This window comes from Plasmodium berghei (genome assembly GCF_900002375.2).
Source record: "Plasmodium berghei ANKA genome assembly, chromosome: 13".
Taxonomy (NCBI): Eukaryota; Apicomplexa; class Aconoidasida; order Haemosporida; family Plasmodiidae; genus Plasmodium; species Plasmodium berghei.
Genome location: NC_036171.2, coordinates 2,323,912 through 2,342,186, shown reverse-complemented (window position 1 = coordinate 2,342,186; position 18,275 = coordinate 2,323,912). Strand labels below are relative to the sequence as shown.

General features: G+C 21.6%; 3 protein-coding genes across 3 annotated transcripts; 2 read left to right on the top strand and 1 right to left on the bottom strand.

Annotated features, from left to right (window-relative positions):
• Window positions 1–191: 191 nt before the first annotated feature.
• PBANKA_1361200 (conserved Plasmodium protein, unknown function) lies at window positions 192–10,934 on the top strand (the record flags this gene model as incomplete). The annotated part of the gene is made up of 3 exons (XM_034567253.1): window positions 192–10,345; window positions 10,490–10,703; window positions 10,866–10,934. 3 exons carry the CDS (start codon window positions 192–194, stop codon window positions 10,932–10,934), a joined length of 10,437 nt encoding a protein of 3,478 aa, XP_034423768.1.
• Window positions 10,935–12,317: 1,383 nt separating this feature from the next.
• On the top strand, window positions 12,318–16,637 carry PBANKA_1361100 (elongation factor Tu, putative; the record flags this gene model as incomplete). Its single annotated transcript, XM_034567251.1, has 3 exons — window positions 12,318–15,652; window positions 15,871–16,450; window positions 16,575–16,637. The coding sequence occupies 3 exons, from the start codon at window positions 12,318–12,320 to the stop codon at window positions 16,635–16,637; spliced, it is 3,978 nt and encodes a 1,325-aa protein (XP_034423767.1).
• A 670-nt stretch (window positions 16,638–17,307) lies between these two features.
• Window positions 17,308–18,120, bottom strand: PBANKA_1361000 (step II splicing factor, putative; the record flags this gene model as incomplete). The annotated part of the gene is made up of 2 exons (XM_034567250.1): window positions 17,308–17,864; window positions 18,057–18,120. 2 exons carry the CDS (start codon window positions 18,118–18,120, stop codon window positions 17,308–17,310), a joined length of 621 nt encoding a protein of 206 aa, XP_034423766.1.
• Between the last annotated feature and the right edge of the window lie 155 nt (window positions 18,121–18,275).

Below are 18,275 nucleotides of genomic sequence, written 5' to 3'. Positions count from 1 at the left end.
ACAAAATTTCCAGAAAAATATATGAGTATATAGAACGTATGTATACACTCTAAACGTGTAAATGCGTATACACGTGTGTAGTGGCTATTTATAACATTTCACAGTTGCTATTAATATATATATAAGCATATATAGCTAGATAGCTATATAGATAGCTATAAAAAGAAATACCATAAACCCGATTTACCAATATGTTTAAAAGTATCGTTCCGACAACCGTCGGGTTAAATAATTCAAATTACGTTCATGCCAACATTGATGAGGGATTCAATTTTTATAGTAACGGTAATAATAATATTAGTAATAATTTCCCAAAAAAAGAAAATGGTCAAATAGCTATAGAACATGAACAAATATTAAATGTATCAAATTCATACAAAATTAATGTTGAAAACTTAGTCAACGCTAAAACCCCAGAAGAAATAGCACTTCGAATATTAAAATCACAAAATATACAAAATAAAAGAAAATATACAGATAATAATAATGCAAATTATGAAATAAATAAAAAAAGTTGTAATTTGTATAATCCTAATTTATGTTATGTAAATAATTCATCAGGCTTACAAGAAAATATTTCTTCTCAAAATAAAGTTTTGAATCAAAAATATTCGGATCAACATTATTTTAAATATAATTTTTCAGAATATCAATTTCAAAATAATATAAAAGAAAAATGGAAAAGACACAGTGATAATAGGGTGGTGTACAACACTCATGGAAATAGCCAAAATTTATTTCGACCAAATAGTAGAACTAGCAATGATATCAATTCGAATAGCAATAATAATAACAATTACTATAACGATTTTCATAATTATTATAATAGAGGATCAAATTTCTATAATAATAATTACAAATCTATATATACTAACAGACCTAATATTACTAATGATTCACAATTTTTTAATTTTCAAAAAATTCCAAATCGAGCTCATAATAGTGTACCTCTTTCTCAATTTAATGATCCTCAAAATATGAATTATATAGATAGCAATATAATAAATCAAATTGATATGATTAAATTTGCTTATAAAACAAAATTTCATAACCAAAAAAATATTAACAATATAAAACATGCTTATAATATTGAGAAATCGAATTATTGCAATAATATTTATTTATCTCAAAATAATTGTCAATTGGATATTTGGCCGAATATCAGTAACCCAGCTCCTAATTATATAGTTCAAAAAAATATACATATAGAACCACATCAAAATAATAAGCTTTTTCCCATTTTAGAAACACATAAATTTGAAAAAAAAACGGATGAAATAATAACTGAGATAGATAATAATGATTTAATGAACATCAATGGAAATTCACAGACTCATAAAATGGCCCCAAATCTAAATGAAGAGGAAAATCAAACTTTAGAAAAAATCATTAATCCCATAAATATGAACAATATTGTGGACAAAAATGCAAAGATACAAACAGAAGATGATAACCATAAAATTGATACTGAAAAAATAGATAAAATCAACAATTCTATTATTATTCAAGATAACAAAAATGATTTAAATGAAAATAAAATAAATAATCACAACATTAATATAATAGAAGAAATAAGTCCAAATTTGAATGAAGAAAACGAAGAAAAATCAATAAGGGGAATACTAATAAATGAAGAAAAATTCTCAAATTTTATAGAAAATGATAAATCTTTACCATTATCATCATTAATGTTTGAACCAAAAAAAGAATTAGAGATTTTCAAATCCCCTGAATTACTAGACCAAACTGATGATGAAATATTATATACGTTAAAAGACAGAAAAAATAAAGAAACAGAAAAATATAAAAATGATTATATTAATTTAAATAAAGATGATGATAATAAAATGCGCATTTTTTTTGAACAAAATATTGAATCCTTTTTAAATTTAGATTCAAATGATATAAACAGAAATAAGAAATTAAAAAATATTATATCATCTATAGAAATATGTCTAAAATGTGAAAAAGATTTAACTTATGCAGATACAAGAAAAATAGAAATATTGTTTGACAAACTTTTATCAAACATTGATAGTTATACTAATAGAGAAATAAGTTATAGAAAATTTGTAAAGGAATATAAAGAAGTTAATTCTTCTTCATCATTCTTAGATGAATATGGAAACGAGAACAGTATTAACGATGAGGAAGAAGATGAAGTTATTCAGTCAAAATTAGAGAATAATACAGAAGATGAAAATATGAACAAAATTTCAAAAAAATATTCTCAAAAAAATAGACAAACAAATACAAAAAAAAACAACTTAAAAAATAATTCAATTGATGAAAAAACTAACACAAATAATATTAGTGATATAATTTATGGAAATTACAACATTTTATTATATTTACTTTTATTAAATTTTACCTTCTTTAAAAATTATATTGATATTGAAGAAATAAATAAACACATATTAATAAACTTAAAAACAAACTTTAAAAATATTATAATAAAATTATGTGAAAATGAAATTAAAAATAAAATAATTCAATTTTATAATATTCATGAACAGTTTTTAATACAACTTATTTGGATATATGAAAAAGTGTTATTATATATATATGACATATATATATATATTGAGAAATATGATACAGTATTAATTAATTTATTGGATTTGTGTTTATTGACATTTCAGACAAATTACAATATTCAAATTATTATACTTCATTCTATTAATTTATTACTAAAGGTTTTTAATACTAATCAATTGAAAAATATGAAAAGGTATATTTTGGACAATTTAATCATGAATATAAATACTATCGATTTTAAATATAATAAAATAAACTTTAAAAACAGTCATACTAATTCTACTTACATACATTTATCGATATTCCTTATAATTAAAATTGCTGAATCATTCTCTTTTTATTATGGGGATATAAAAAAGAAATTTATATTACAACAAAAGTTCAAACAAATAAAAATACAAAATAAACTCGACAAAAAAACTGATAAAAATGTATCAAAAAAATTCAAAAATGGAAAAAAACGAGAAAAAATATATTCTATGTCATCTCATGATTATAGTAGAATCATTGACAAAGATGAAGAAGATGAAGAAGATGAAGATGATGAAGAATATAATTTTTATGATGAATATTCTCGAGGCAAAAAAGGAGAAAAACATAATAATAATAATAATAAATTGAAACTTAAAAAGAAAAACATAAAAACAACAGAAATTAAACATGTAAAAGATTCAAATTCATCTTCTGACGATTCATTTAATTTTAGTATTTTTACTAGTGAAAATGATAGCGAAATTCTTCAAAGTGATATATTTCTGGAAAAAAAATTAGTTGGAAAGCCTACAAATAGTGATAAAGTATCCAAATTAAGAAATAATAATAATTTCATAAATGATAAGAACGTGTATATTGATAATTCCAAACACTTGCATAAATCGGTGGAAAGAAAATACTCGATGAGAAAAAAAACAAAGCCCAAATCAGACATTTATGAATATGATAATTTAAATGATACCCATGATATGAAAATAATGCACCACAATAAAAAGAAAAAAAATAGAGACACCATTAAAGTAATTGCACCTATTAAATATTCTGATAGTATCGACCAATATTTTGACATTACATATCAAAAGGAAAGTTTAAAAACATATGAAGCAAAGAAAAAAACTGAAATAGCTAATTTAGAGAATCCAACAGAAGAAGCACTTAATAAGTTTATGATGGAACAAAATTTTAAGCGATTAAATAATATAATAAATTATATATTAATAGAAATAATAAAAAAAATATTATATGATGATAATAAAAATGGTCGAAATATTTTAGAAGTTATAGTTTTAGATTTAATTAAATGCTGTGATAATCCATTATTAAGTTTAAGTACAATGTTTATAAAAAATTTAACTCATCTTTTTTTTGATATATTAAATAAAAAACAAGAAAATAATATTAAAGAAACTTGTCTTTTTATACTCAGATATATGATCAAATATATATTTAGTATATACAATTATATTAATAATTCGTGTTTTCATTTACTCTATAATTTTAATAACGAAACAAAAAACAACAAATTTATAAAACCAATTCTTAACATTAAAGATGATAATAATAATAATAATAATCATATAGATCCTATTCAAAATGACTCAGAAATAAAACTTAGCCCATCTTTTCGAAAAGCCAACAAAATCCTTAATAGAGAAGATTCGAAAAGTAAAAAATTAACACAAACAGCTAAAAATAAAAAGGCAATCATTAAAGGAAAAAATCCGAAGAAAAAAAATCAAAAAAAAAATGAACAAAATGAAAGCACCGACAACATAAATATCACTAGCATATCAAATGATAATGAAAATTTCAAAAAAAATGATACAGAAAAAAAAAACAATTTTAAATGTTGTCATGAAAAGAAAGAGGGAGAACAAATCGTTCTATGCTCTATATGTGAACAATTATATCATATAACTTGTATAAATAAAGGATTTAATAAGTTGGATTTAGAAAATAATAATATATTATTTTCTTTAGAAGAAAGTAAAACTGATGAAGCATCTCAAGAAATTGAGGAAAATTATATCAGAGGAAAGTATCAAAATATAGCACAGAAAGAAGAAAGGGATAAATATGATAATAAAAATAGTGGTAATAATAATGATATTTCTAAATTTCTTAAATATAATTGTGATAATTGTAAAATAAAAAATAATACTAAATCTTTTATTATAAAAGAAACACAAAGGTATAATAGTATTTTAAATATAAGCTTAAAAAGAAAAAAAGAAAAAAAAAACGGATTTTATTGTATGCAAAAATTTTTAAACAATTTGAATATTTTTGACATTTATTATTACTACTTATTAATATATATTAAAAAAGACAATTTAAATGAAAACATTGAAAAAAATTTCAATAATATATATACATATATTTTACTTTTATACAATAACTTTATATACACTTCTCAAGTTTCACAAAATTTGGACAATATTTCAGAAGATCATAAATTAATAGAAACCGTTAGTGTAAAAAAAAAAAAAGAAAATCAAACAAATCGAAAAAATAAAAAAAATAGAAACAATAAAATCAGCGACATAAGTAACACAATGTGTAAAGACATACATGCCAGCCAATATAGTGATCAAAATATATTCGAATTAATGAGAGAAAAAAATGAAGATTCAGAAATGAAAGAAAAAGAAAAAATCGTATTTTTAAAAAAAACTAATAATCTATTAATTTACGAATTTAAAAATGTGAAAGAAAATCAAGATACAATATTAAGCTTAGGCGATATGTATAATTTTGATATATATATAAGTCATATATGGAAATTATATCTTTATTTTTTTTTTTATGATTTTTTTACAATATCGTTCAATCAATTATTTTATATATTATACGAAAATAATAATAAAAATTTAAGATACTATAGTATATCAATAATTAATAATATAATAAATGACAATTATTTATATTTAAAATGTAAGCAAACTCAAAATATTCTTTTATCCTGTCTAACTGATAACTATTTAAAAGTTCGAGAATATACCTTATGTATTTTTTATAATTTTTGTAAATCATTTTTAGAAGTAAACATAATAATAAATAGAACCCTAAAACCTACTCAAAATTTTTTATTAAAAAATCGTAAAAATGAGAAAAAAAATAAAGATTTTGAAATTAGCCAAATATCTGATAAAATTCAAAATATACGAAGTAAAGATATAGATAGTGCTACAAATAATACTAGCGAAAATGAATATGAATGGAATCATAAAAATAGTCAAATAAATTTAAACGAATATATTACAGATGAAATAATTGAATCTGTTAAAAGATGCACAAAAGATATAAAAATTAGTGTCAGAATTATTAGCGTAAAAATTTTAAAATATATTATTTATTTTAACAAATATATAAAAAGGTATAACCTATTAAAACAGGATGATAATACAAAATATGAAGAAAATAATTATAAACAATTCCATAAAGAAAACAAAATAAATGATTCTATTTCTGACAATGTGTTAATATTAAACGATTTAATAGAACGATATGCATCACCATTTGATAATGAAACAATGAAAAATACTGTTTTAGAAATATTAATTGAAATATTTTTCATAAACATTTTTGCATTTTCAAAAAAAAAAAAAGAAATGGAATATCTGCAAGATCGAATTACCAAAATTCCAAACAAAGACAATATAACAGATGAAAACGAACAAAATTATAAATCTACAACATCTTTGTGCAAAAAAAAAAATTATTCAGAAAACTTATCTCAAGAAATAGAGTATGATAGACATGACACATTTATATATGCCGAAACATTTAATGATCAAACTAATAATAAATATATAGAAATAGAAGAAGATATAAATAATTTATTTATTCATTTACTATATGTTTTTAAAAATAAACATGATATAAATATTATAAATAAAATGTTAGAATATATGGATAAAAATTTTAGAAAATATGAAGAAAAATTAAACATAATGCAAAATATGATGAATAAATATAATGTTAATGGTGAAGACTACGAGGAAGATGAAAATAATCCAGAAACAAAAAAAAAAGAAGAAAAGAAAAAAAAATTGATAAAAAAAAAAAAAAAAAAAAAAAATGCAATAAAAAATAAACGAAGTAAACAGGATATAAAAAATGATAATATCAAATACAACTACAATGATGAAGATGAATATTTAAATGATAGCAATTCGCAAGACGAATTAAGCAGTGATGATGAAGAAAAATTAAAAAATAAAGAAAATTATTTAACGAAAACAAAAAATAATATATACAATATATATATAAACAATTATTATAAATATATAGAAATATTGAGAAATAAATGTATAAAATATATTTTAGAAGTATGGATTTATAATTTAATATCATTGTTCGTAAAAACACGAAGAAATAAAATTCACGAAAATGAGACAAAAAAAATAATAAAAATTTTTAATATAATTATCGAAATATATCCAAATCTATTTATAAAATATTTGACCTTTTTTTATTTATATATTTATAATAATGATGTATCAAAAGATATATGTGAATTATTATCCTCTGTTATACCACATTGTAAATTGGATTTACATTTAAAATTACAATTAAAAAAAATAAAATTTAATAACACACTATTATATCATAATAATATATCTATATCAAGATCATATGTACAATTATTATGTTCTTTACACACATATATTTTTTCAAATTTTTCATATTTTAAAAATTATATAGAAGATTGCTTTATTGCTTTGTATAAATATAAGCTATTTTTTTTAGTTAACAATTATATACACCAACTTAACGATTTTGTAAGGGAATTCTATTATATGTCTGAAGAAGATAAAATTGCTATCAAATTTAAACTTTGTCAATTACATCTTTTAAAATTGAATGAAAAAGATAACCAAAATACAGATAAAAAAGAAAAACTTGAAGATCATGAATTTCAAAAACAAATTCAATCACAAGGATTTGAAGATACCGATAAAAATAATAACTTGCAAAATCCAGAAAACTTTTTCTTATGTAATATTATAGATATTACATATGAAAATTTTATTTGTTTTCTGAACGAATACAAAAAATATATTTTTGAAATTTTCTCAATATCACATAATGATATTCTAAATATAAATAAATATACTTGGTTAATATCAGTTATTATGGAATTTATAAATGTCAACAAAATAATTTTGAATAATATGTACAAAGACGAAATAGATACAAAAATTCATGCAACTTTAATTGATGAAATAAATGAAAATAAAAATTCTAACAAATATTCAAATGATAAAAAAATAAAATATATTAAATTATCTGATCTTAATAAAAAAGTCCAAATATACACAAATGGAATTTTATATTTCGAATTTATGCATAATAAGCAAATGGATTATATTAAAAAATGGAATATATTAAAATTAAAAAAAGAAATAATATCAGAAATAATAAATAAAAAGTTTAATATCAATAAAATTGAATCTTTTGCTGATATCTGTAATTATAAATTTTATGATGTTGTTTTAATTCTAAAAAAATTATTAATAGACTTATTTTATATATCTAATGATATTAAATGTAAATCATTCTTTTTATTATGCTTAAGTAAGATATTATCAAATTATCATAACTCTCATTATATTAATGATTTAAATTTGAGAAATTTATTTTTTTTTTGTATCAATTCTCAAAATCCATCTTTACAAAAAAATTTTCTTTATATACTACTTCAGCTTATTAAGGCATATGAGCATTTTTTCAACAATAAGGACAACATCTTTTATACACATTCTGTTGAAAATCATGATAATTTCACAAACTCTTCAAATAAAAACAAAAATGTATTAGACCGCGTTGAACCAAATGACTTAAATTGCAAAACAAAACGAAAACAAGGAAATTCAGGACGAAATAATAAAGATAATTATTACAAAAAAGAAAAACGAACAAATCAAACATATAAAATACAATCCAAAAATTATGAAAAAGAATCAAATTCTACCGATATATATCTTAATGATAGTAACAAAAATTATTCGGCTTCAAATTCATCAACTATGTTTGCAAACACTGATTACAAATCCAACGAGAATAATAATATTTCAAAAGGAATAAATAAATTAGATTGCAAAAATAATAAAATGAAAATCGAAGCATCTATTGGCAATGATGCCGAAATAGAAACTCAAATTGGAGACGAAGAAGATATATATGATGCAGAAAATAGTCATGTAAATAAATCAAAAACTGAACAGTTTGATAACAAAAAAAAATTTATACAAAAAAAAAATAAGGAAATTGAAATCACAAATAAAAAAGAAATCAATAATAACAATGAAGATAAAAATATGATCAATAATAATTGTCATGAAAATGAAAATAAATTTTCTCAACAAACAAATACGACAAAAAATAAAAATAACATGCATGTATTATTATTAGCTTCTTTATTTACACAAAAAATTGTTGAAATTATCAAAATTAATCAATTTTATTATTTAGATTGCTCCCAAGAAGAATTAAATCATATAAAAAATTTAGGGGTGCAAATTCTAAACCATTTATATAGAGAAGGGTTTATACAAAGTACAAGTATATGCCCTACAATTTTTCCATTATGTTTCTCATCAGATGTGAAATTAAAATTGCAAGGTCAAAAAGTTATTAATTTTATTATGGAAAAAGAAAATTATAATTTTTTAAATAATTTATCAGAATGTTTACAGGGTTTACTATTTTATATTATTGAAAATTATTACATTAAAAATAGAAAACAAAATTATCCCAATAATGAAGATTATAAAAATATAGACAATATGAATCAATTTTTTTTATTTAGTCAAATGGAACCAATTTTTTTTAAAACATTACTCGATATTTATGAAAAGTTAGAAACAAAAAAATTAAAAATAATGTTTTTAAAAATTATATTGAAGCAAATAGAAAATACATCTCATTTTGTTTTATACGAAAAAGTTATAAGTTTCGTTAGATATATGAATCAAAAATATCCCCAATACAACCAAACAGAACCACAAAATTATAATGATAGCATATACACGGAAATGTATAGTAAAAATGGAGCTGTTCAAATATGTTCTATTAAAGATATATATTGTTATATTTCCAAAAATTATTTTCCACAAGATAGACAAAGAACATCCAACGATTTTGAAGAAAATTCTTCTGATGAAAATCTTGACACATCTGAGAACGACGAAAAATATGATGAGAATGAAAATGAAAAAGAAAATAGTTACGAGTTAAGAAAAGGATTAAATTCTAGAAAAAATAAAAGGAATGGTTCAAATAAACTTTTGAATAGCAAAGAAAGCATAAATTTTGAAAGTGTTATAGCATATAGTACTACAAATTATGAAAATTTATGCAATAAAGACACGGGGGAAAATATATATATAAAAATAAAAAAAAAATATAATAATATATTAGAAGAACATATAATTATTGATGAATATACAATTGTAAATTATTTCCTATTTTTATATTTACAAATATTAACATATCTCATTTCATATATTAATTTTTCAACATACAATGAAATAGCTATATTAATTCATGACATAAATAGAGTATATTCTATAACATCATCAACTATTAACATTGGTAATGATGCCGACAAAGTTAAACCCGATTATTTCCATTTATTAGATGAGCATATAAAACAAATAACAAATGAAGATGATAATATTCGAGAAAAGGAAATTCTTAATACACCATATATAACCCCAAACTTAAATAAAATAAAATGCTTTATTATAGTTATTCTCAACAATCTTGTGACTAATCTTATGGGGAATTATAATTTGAGCTCAGAGAGGTAAATATAAAGAAAAAAAAAAAAAAAAACTATCCACATTTTTGTATAAATTCGATATATTTCGATTTATCTACATATTTAATAATATAATTTTGTTTTTTATTAAACTTATTTTCAAACTTTTTATTTTTTTTCATTTCATAGACTGAGTGATCTAATCGACGACAATAATTTAAAGGAAAACAAAATAGACGAAGAAAAAAAAGAAGAGAAAAAAAACAATTTTAATTACTATGATTATATATATGAATGTATTGATATATATATGGGAAACCCAACAGAAATAGTTAACAAATATTCGAAGCATAATTTAAATACATATGAAATGAATAACGATTACTTATGCAAACTCATAAATGTAAGATATAAAATCATTAGTTGTGATATGTCTACACTACAATAGCATGTATCTGTATGCATATATTTTTTAACTCCCTTCAATTTACTTACTTTTCCTAATTCTTTAACCTTTCACTTATTTACTTTCTTATCATTTTGTTCTTTACATATTTCTATGTAGGAGGGAAAAAACAAAAAAATTTTGCAAAAAAAAAAGAAAAAAAAGAATTGGAAAAAAAGCGCAGGTTAATAATGAAGAATAATAATAGGCAAAATATATCCTTATAAATTTTACAGTCATATGGATATTTTTTTTTGTAGTAATAAATATTTTTGTTGTGTGTTAAGATACTATTTGTTTCGTTCTATAATTTTATTATAAATTTTTTTTTTTGTAAAATTAAAAACATAAAATATGTTTGAAAAATCATCAGGATTTTCTTTTTTATGTCTTTGTTGCATTTATCTGGATATTTGTACATCAGCATATGCATATAATACGAATACATATTTTTTCCGAAAGTATGTGTGGAGTTAATCTGATATATATATATAATAATATCCACATAAAATTTCATATTACACTTTATAACCTTTTAAATGTTTTAAAAGAAAAAAGTATAAAAATAATTATAAAACAATAAAGTTTAGATCAACTTTCATGTTTTCCCTTTTAACTGAGCAATATAATTATTATGATATAATGATAATTTCTACTATTGTTATTTCCAATATCCGTCTTTCCGTTGCCTATTATAATTTAATTCACCAAGTTTATATAACGAGTTAATAAAAAAAAATATATTATATATATATAGCAACATGCGTTATTGTTACTAAAGCAAAAACGAATATACAATTTTAAAGAAAATTTATGAGTTATAAATTTTATTTTTGTAATGATCATTGTTTATATTACTATTTTGTATCATTCGGTTATCTGTTATTGTTTACATTACAATAATTACCCACTTTTCTAACGTTGCATTTAAATAAATATTATTTTTTAACATATGGCGAATAAAAATATAATGTTTTTTGTTAAAGTGCAAAGTGGTATTATATAAAATGCTATATTTCATCTAAAAAATTAAAATAAAATAATTAAAATATATTAATTAAAAAAAAAAATAAAATAAAATAAAATATAATAAAACAACAAAATCAAAATTTAAAATAAAAAGCAGTAAAAGATTAATAGTCATAGGAAGGAAAAAGGGCCTTAAGGCTATCCCTGTATATTCAATTAATATATTTATACATATAACACTTTAAATTATGTACATATAAATGTGGATACACCTTATTGAGAATGAATAAATAGTTATATCTATATTATATATTCACAGAAATCATGGAAATATGATTAAAGAATAATGTGGCTGATGTATGTTTGATGAAATTTTGCAATATTATTGTTTATTTATATTTTTGGGGTGTACTTTTTCAAAATGTTACAAACATTTATTTCATAATTTGTGTTTAGTTTGTACTTACTAGCTTTTGTAGACTTTCAAGGGTTTCAATCCATAGTTAGCACAACTTTGTATATTTTTTTTGCAAATTTTTACAAGTTAAATTTTCCCCTTTTGTTTTATTTATTTCATATTTTCTTTTTATTGTTTTAAATATTATGGATTTAGTAAAATACCTTAACAAAAATGAAAAAATCAGAAACATTTGCATTTTAGCCCATGTAGATCATGGGAAAACGACGCTAGTTGATAATTTAATCAGCTCAAATAAAATTATAAGCGAAAAAAATATAGGAAAAGTAAAATATATGGATAACAGAGAAGATGAACAAAAGAGGCAAATAACCATGAAAAGCTCCAGTATACTTTTAGAGTGTACTTATAATAAAAATTACGTTACTGAAATGTTTTCAAATACTACAATTTTTGCTGAAAAAAAAATTAACGAAAATGATGAAACAAATATGCCCACAGAAAAATCTATTAATCCTCGAAATGAAAAAACAACAAAGGGAGATAATCCCAGTTCGATACCCCCAAAAGAAAGTAATGAAGAAAAAGATGGAATAACAAAAAATTCAATAGACGAAAATATGTATTTAATAAATATAATTGACACACCAGGCCATGTTGACTTTTCTTCAGAAGTTTCAACATGTGTAAGAATTTGTGACGGTGCTTTAATTTTAATTGATTGTATTGAAGGATTATGTAGTCAAACTAAAATAGTTTTAAGACAAACTTGGAAAGAAATGGTTAAATGTATATTAGTAATAAATAAAATTGATAAATTGATAACAAATAAAAATATGGATAGTGTGGATGCATATGAACATATTAATAATATTATTGAAAATGTAAATGCCTATATATATCAATTATATATGGAACAAAATATGGATACTGAAGATATTAATAATACAATAGAATTAGAAAAATATACATTTTCGACTTTAAAAGGAAATGTCTTATTATGTAGTAGTATACATTGCTGGTGTGTAGACATGAATATATTTACTTATTTATTTTGCAAAAAAATGAACATTGATATTAATAATTGTAATAAAATAAAAAAGTATATGTGGAATCGATATTATTTTAATATAAAAGAAAAAAAAATATTAAAAATTCCTAATGATACTAATATATTACCTTCCGGTGGGGGAACAAATACAGTGAAAAAAAAAAAAAAAAATTTATTCTCATTAGTTGTTCTAGATTTTCTATGGAGAATATATGATATTACTATTACAAATAGAGATGATGAAAAAATAAAAAAATTATGTACAGAATTAAATATTTCTGATCAGTTTTTACAAAATAGTAAATTTAAACAAAATAATAATGAAAATAATGTTTTTATATTAACAACTATTATGTCAAATTTTTTAAGTCTTTCACGATCTATATTTAATGCATGCATTGAGATATTCCCATCATCAAATAATATAAGTGAAAGCAGATTATTTAAAATATACCCATCCTTATATAATAATCCTATTTATAAAAATATGTTAAATTGTGCATCAGATCAAACTTTTACTATCATATATATATCAAAAAATATATGTGCTAATATACAAAATAATACAATAGTAGGTTTTAAAGATTTTCATGGCCAAAATACATTTTTATCGATTTGCAAAATATACTCTGGAACTATATATGAAAATATGGTTCTATATGTTTGTGGAAAAAATATTCAAACAAGGATAAACAAAATTTATATATGCATGGGAGGAGATCTTCTACCTATTAAACAGGCATATGCAGGTAATATTGTTGCTATTTATTTGTCAATAAAAAATGAACATATATACAATTTTAATAATGTACCAAGTGACTACAACATTAATCATTCTACTTACGAAAATTCTGACCACAAATGTGAAATAAAAAGTGAAATAATAAACAAATCTGAATGTACTACTTCATATGAATATAATAAAATAAAAGATAGTGTAAAAAACTCAGGCATAATGTATTCGCAAGAAAATGAAAATACAACTGATCCGAATGGTCAATGGGATTTGCAATATTTATCAAATACTGTAATAAATTTAATAAAAAATAAAAAAAACAATAAAGAGCATAATATATTTCTAATGAATAATAATGATGGTATATTTTTAAATAAAAATATTACTTTGTCAAATAAAAAAAATGTTGATTCATTTATATTATCATATTCTGATACATGCTCAACAATATTGCATACAATTATAGAGCCCCAAAACATTCAAGATATGAATAAGTTTCTTCGTGGTCTTATCTTATTATACACATGTGACACATCAATAGATATTGATTTTAATCAAAGAGGTGAATATATATTAAAATTTTGTGGAGAAATTCATATGCAAAAATGTTTATCTGATTTTGTTAACATATATAGTAATATAGAAATAAAAACATCAGACACCAATATATCTATAAGGGAAGGTATATGCAACTATAATATCAAAGTGAAGAAAAAGAAAAATATAGTTCATGATAATATGAAGCAATTGCATTCTTATTATGAAGCAGTACAAAAGACGACACTTTCTAAGCAAAATGAGGATAATAACATAACTCAAGAAAATGGAAAAGAAAAATTTAAAAACTTATTAAATACTGACAATACTAATATGAATAAAGAATGTAAGAATCATCAAAATATTCATTCCAATAATAACGATACACTAATTTCTTCTACTCCATTTAAGCATATTCACATAGAAAAAGATAATGTATTTCTAAACATACTATTTAATTATAGTAACAATATTATAAGTACCAAACTAAATAATAATTCTTTTTATATTTTTTTAAGTGTATTAAACATGCCAGAAAAAATGATACATTTTTTTGATAAGCATTATTCTAGTATTCAAGCAATACTAGAAAATAGAGGAATATCATCCACTTTTTTAAATTATAGTAAAAATACATTTTCTGGGAAAAATGAAGACTTTATGTATAAACAATGTTTAATAAATTTAGAAAAATGCATCAATGATATTTTTTTTTCTGATAATTTTAATTGTGAAACTTTTACTGGTGAAAATGAATCGCCTTTAGACGAGACTAAAAAAGCAAAAACCGAGATGCACCAAATTTCCTATTTTGAAAATAGCGAACACAAAGAAAATAATAATGGTTTTGCTCAAAATATAAAAAAAACAGAACCTATAACAAAAGATGACTATCAAACCAACTTTTTAAAAAAAAATAAAACTTATCAACTTCAATTATGGGACATTTGTGTTCAAAATGGAAGTATAACATTATTATGTATTAAAAAATATCTTAATAAAAAAAAAGACAATAATGAATATATATATGATAATATCATAACGAATGAAGAATATAAAAACGCAATTAATCAGCGATCTTTGATCGATACATATATTTCAGAAAATAATAGTGATATTAACATTTATTTGAATAATTTGTGTCTAGGTTTTAAACTCGCTTCCAAGTATGGCCCTATAGCTCAGGAGCCAATCAGGTAAATCATAAAAATATAAAAACGGATAAACGAGCAAATTATAAATTGCATAATTGGAAATTAGAGACGTGCTTTACGTTCATATTATATATTTGTATACACATGTGTAAATTCGTAAAGTTCAGTCTTTTATTTTACAACCGAGTTAACTATATATCTTTATATTATTATTTTATTTTTTTTTATCTTTTTGTATTATAACTCACTTTTTTCAATAGAGGAGTTATCTTCATCATTGAAGGATTGATAATAGATGAAAAATGCACAGATACACCATTTGAATATTCCAACTTAAAAAGAGAAACAGTAGAAGAAGAGGATGATACTAGTGGCTCTACAGGTAGCAACAAAGATGAAGAAAATAAAATAAACACTGGAAATATTATTGGCTTAATGAAAGATGCATGCTTAACTTCCATGCAACAAAGTAAACTTCGTATATTTGAGCCAATGCTAAGATTAAATTTAACATGCGAAAGTAATGTATTAGGAAAAGTATACAATGTTTTACTAAAAAGAAGGTGCTCTATATTGTCAGAAGAAATTAAAGATGGCTATTTCCTATATTTTATAGATGCTTATTTGCCATTATTTAATTCTTTTAAATTAGCAGAAGAATTGCGATCTAAATGCTCAGGGAATGTAATTTATGATATTCAATTTAGTCATTGGAATAAATTAGATGAAGATATATTTTTACTAAATGATTCTTCTGCTATAATATACGACGAAGATTTTGATACTAAAGTGACTTATAATACATCGACAGAAATTGTTAATTATATTAGGCGAGCTAAGGTATGTTAAAATAAAAGATAGTACATATATATGCTCCTTTTTTTATTATATTTTTTTGACACTAAACCAATTCATATAAAATAATTTTTACAAATAAAACATAATTATATTAATTTTTTTCTAGGGTCTTGAAACGAATGAAAAAATTATACAGAAACCAGAAAAACAATGCACCCTAAAAAAATAGTTCTAAATTATATGAATGCCGTTATAAGATTGCAAAAAAATTCGAGTTTTGACTAATTCATATTTATATAATTTATGTAAATACCCCTTAAGTTATTTACATATATTATTGTTTATATAATTTTTGAAAATTTTTCCTGTTTTTAAAAATATTTATTATTCCCCCAATAATAATAGCATGTGCAACATTTCATGTACAAAACCTTTTGTTATTTTGTATTTTGTTATTTTGGTATATATTGATCCATTATTTATGTTTTCATTTATTGTTTTGTTGATATTTAGTTGCTATTTCGATGTCATTTTGATGATCATCGAAAGGCTACCTCCATTAGTATTTTAACAACAAACAATTAAAACCCTTTTAAAAATCACAAATTCATTAAAAATAAATAGCCCCGATTTTTTAAAAATAAATTATATCATTAATAAATGAAATTTTGTGTTATCTCATTTTATATAGGCTTATTTTTAAAGTTAATTAAAATGGAAAATACATGTATATCGCATAGTTCATATAAACAAGCTGTTTATCTGTCAAATTATATTATGATTAATTCGACAGCACCAAAAAAGTAACAAATAAAACAATATAAAAAAGGAATAAGTGATAAAAAACAAACAAGCAAATGAATATAAAGACGAATAAACGGGTACTAAGAAAAACACCATTATAATTTACTCAAAAACGCTGTTATACTATTATCAAATGTGCCTTTTTTTTTCTTTTTCTTTTTCTTTCTTTTATCGGCATTTATTTTTTCTATACCCTTTTTAACAGGCAACGCGTCTGAATGATTATTTTTGTTATCAAATGTATTATTTGTACAGGATATATTTTTATCGGTTTGTTTACAACAAATATATCCCCATTTGTTTTCTTTTCGGTCATAATATGAACCATAAATAGATCTATGATTTTTTACAAAAATATTTTCATTATATTTCGATTTTATAACTAATTTATTAATAGAAGAATTAATCACATTGTTCTCATTTTTTTTTTTATTGTTATAATTAACTTCTTTTTTTTTATTTTCTTTGTTAATGTCATATAGAATATCATGCTCTGTATCTTTGTTACTCAATTCATTTTGTCTTAATTGCTTTTTTAAAGTATATAATTTATATTGTTCTTCTCTCTTTTTTAAATATTTTTCTTCTTCTTCTTTTCTTAGCCTTTCTTTTTCTTCAGCTAGCCACACTCGTTCTAAGTTTTTTATATTTCCTATAAATGTGTGCAAATGGGAATACTAGTTAATTTATATTGTTTACAAAATGGATGGACCAAATTTATGAGTATTTATTTTGGTGAGATAGACATTTTTCGCAAGTAATCTTATGTATGTATATATATACAATGCAATCATAAATTTACATAAGTTTTCTACGTTTTAAGTATTTATATATAAATATGTACCTGGATGAAAATGCTTGTGATTTATAAAGGATGCACTTTTGTTTCCTATTTTGTTTATCCACATTTTAAACAACAAAATTTATCAAGAAAATTAAAAAAAGAACGAACGAACGAAAATGGAACGTTTTACTTAACTATATTTGACGTTTTTTATTCATTTGTTTCTACATTTTTTTCCTATTCTGTTTATTTTCCTTTAATGCAATAATATTTTGCTTT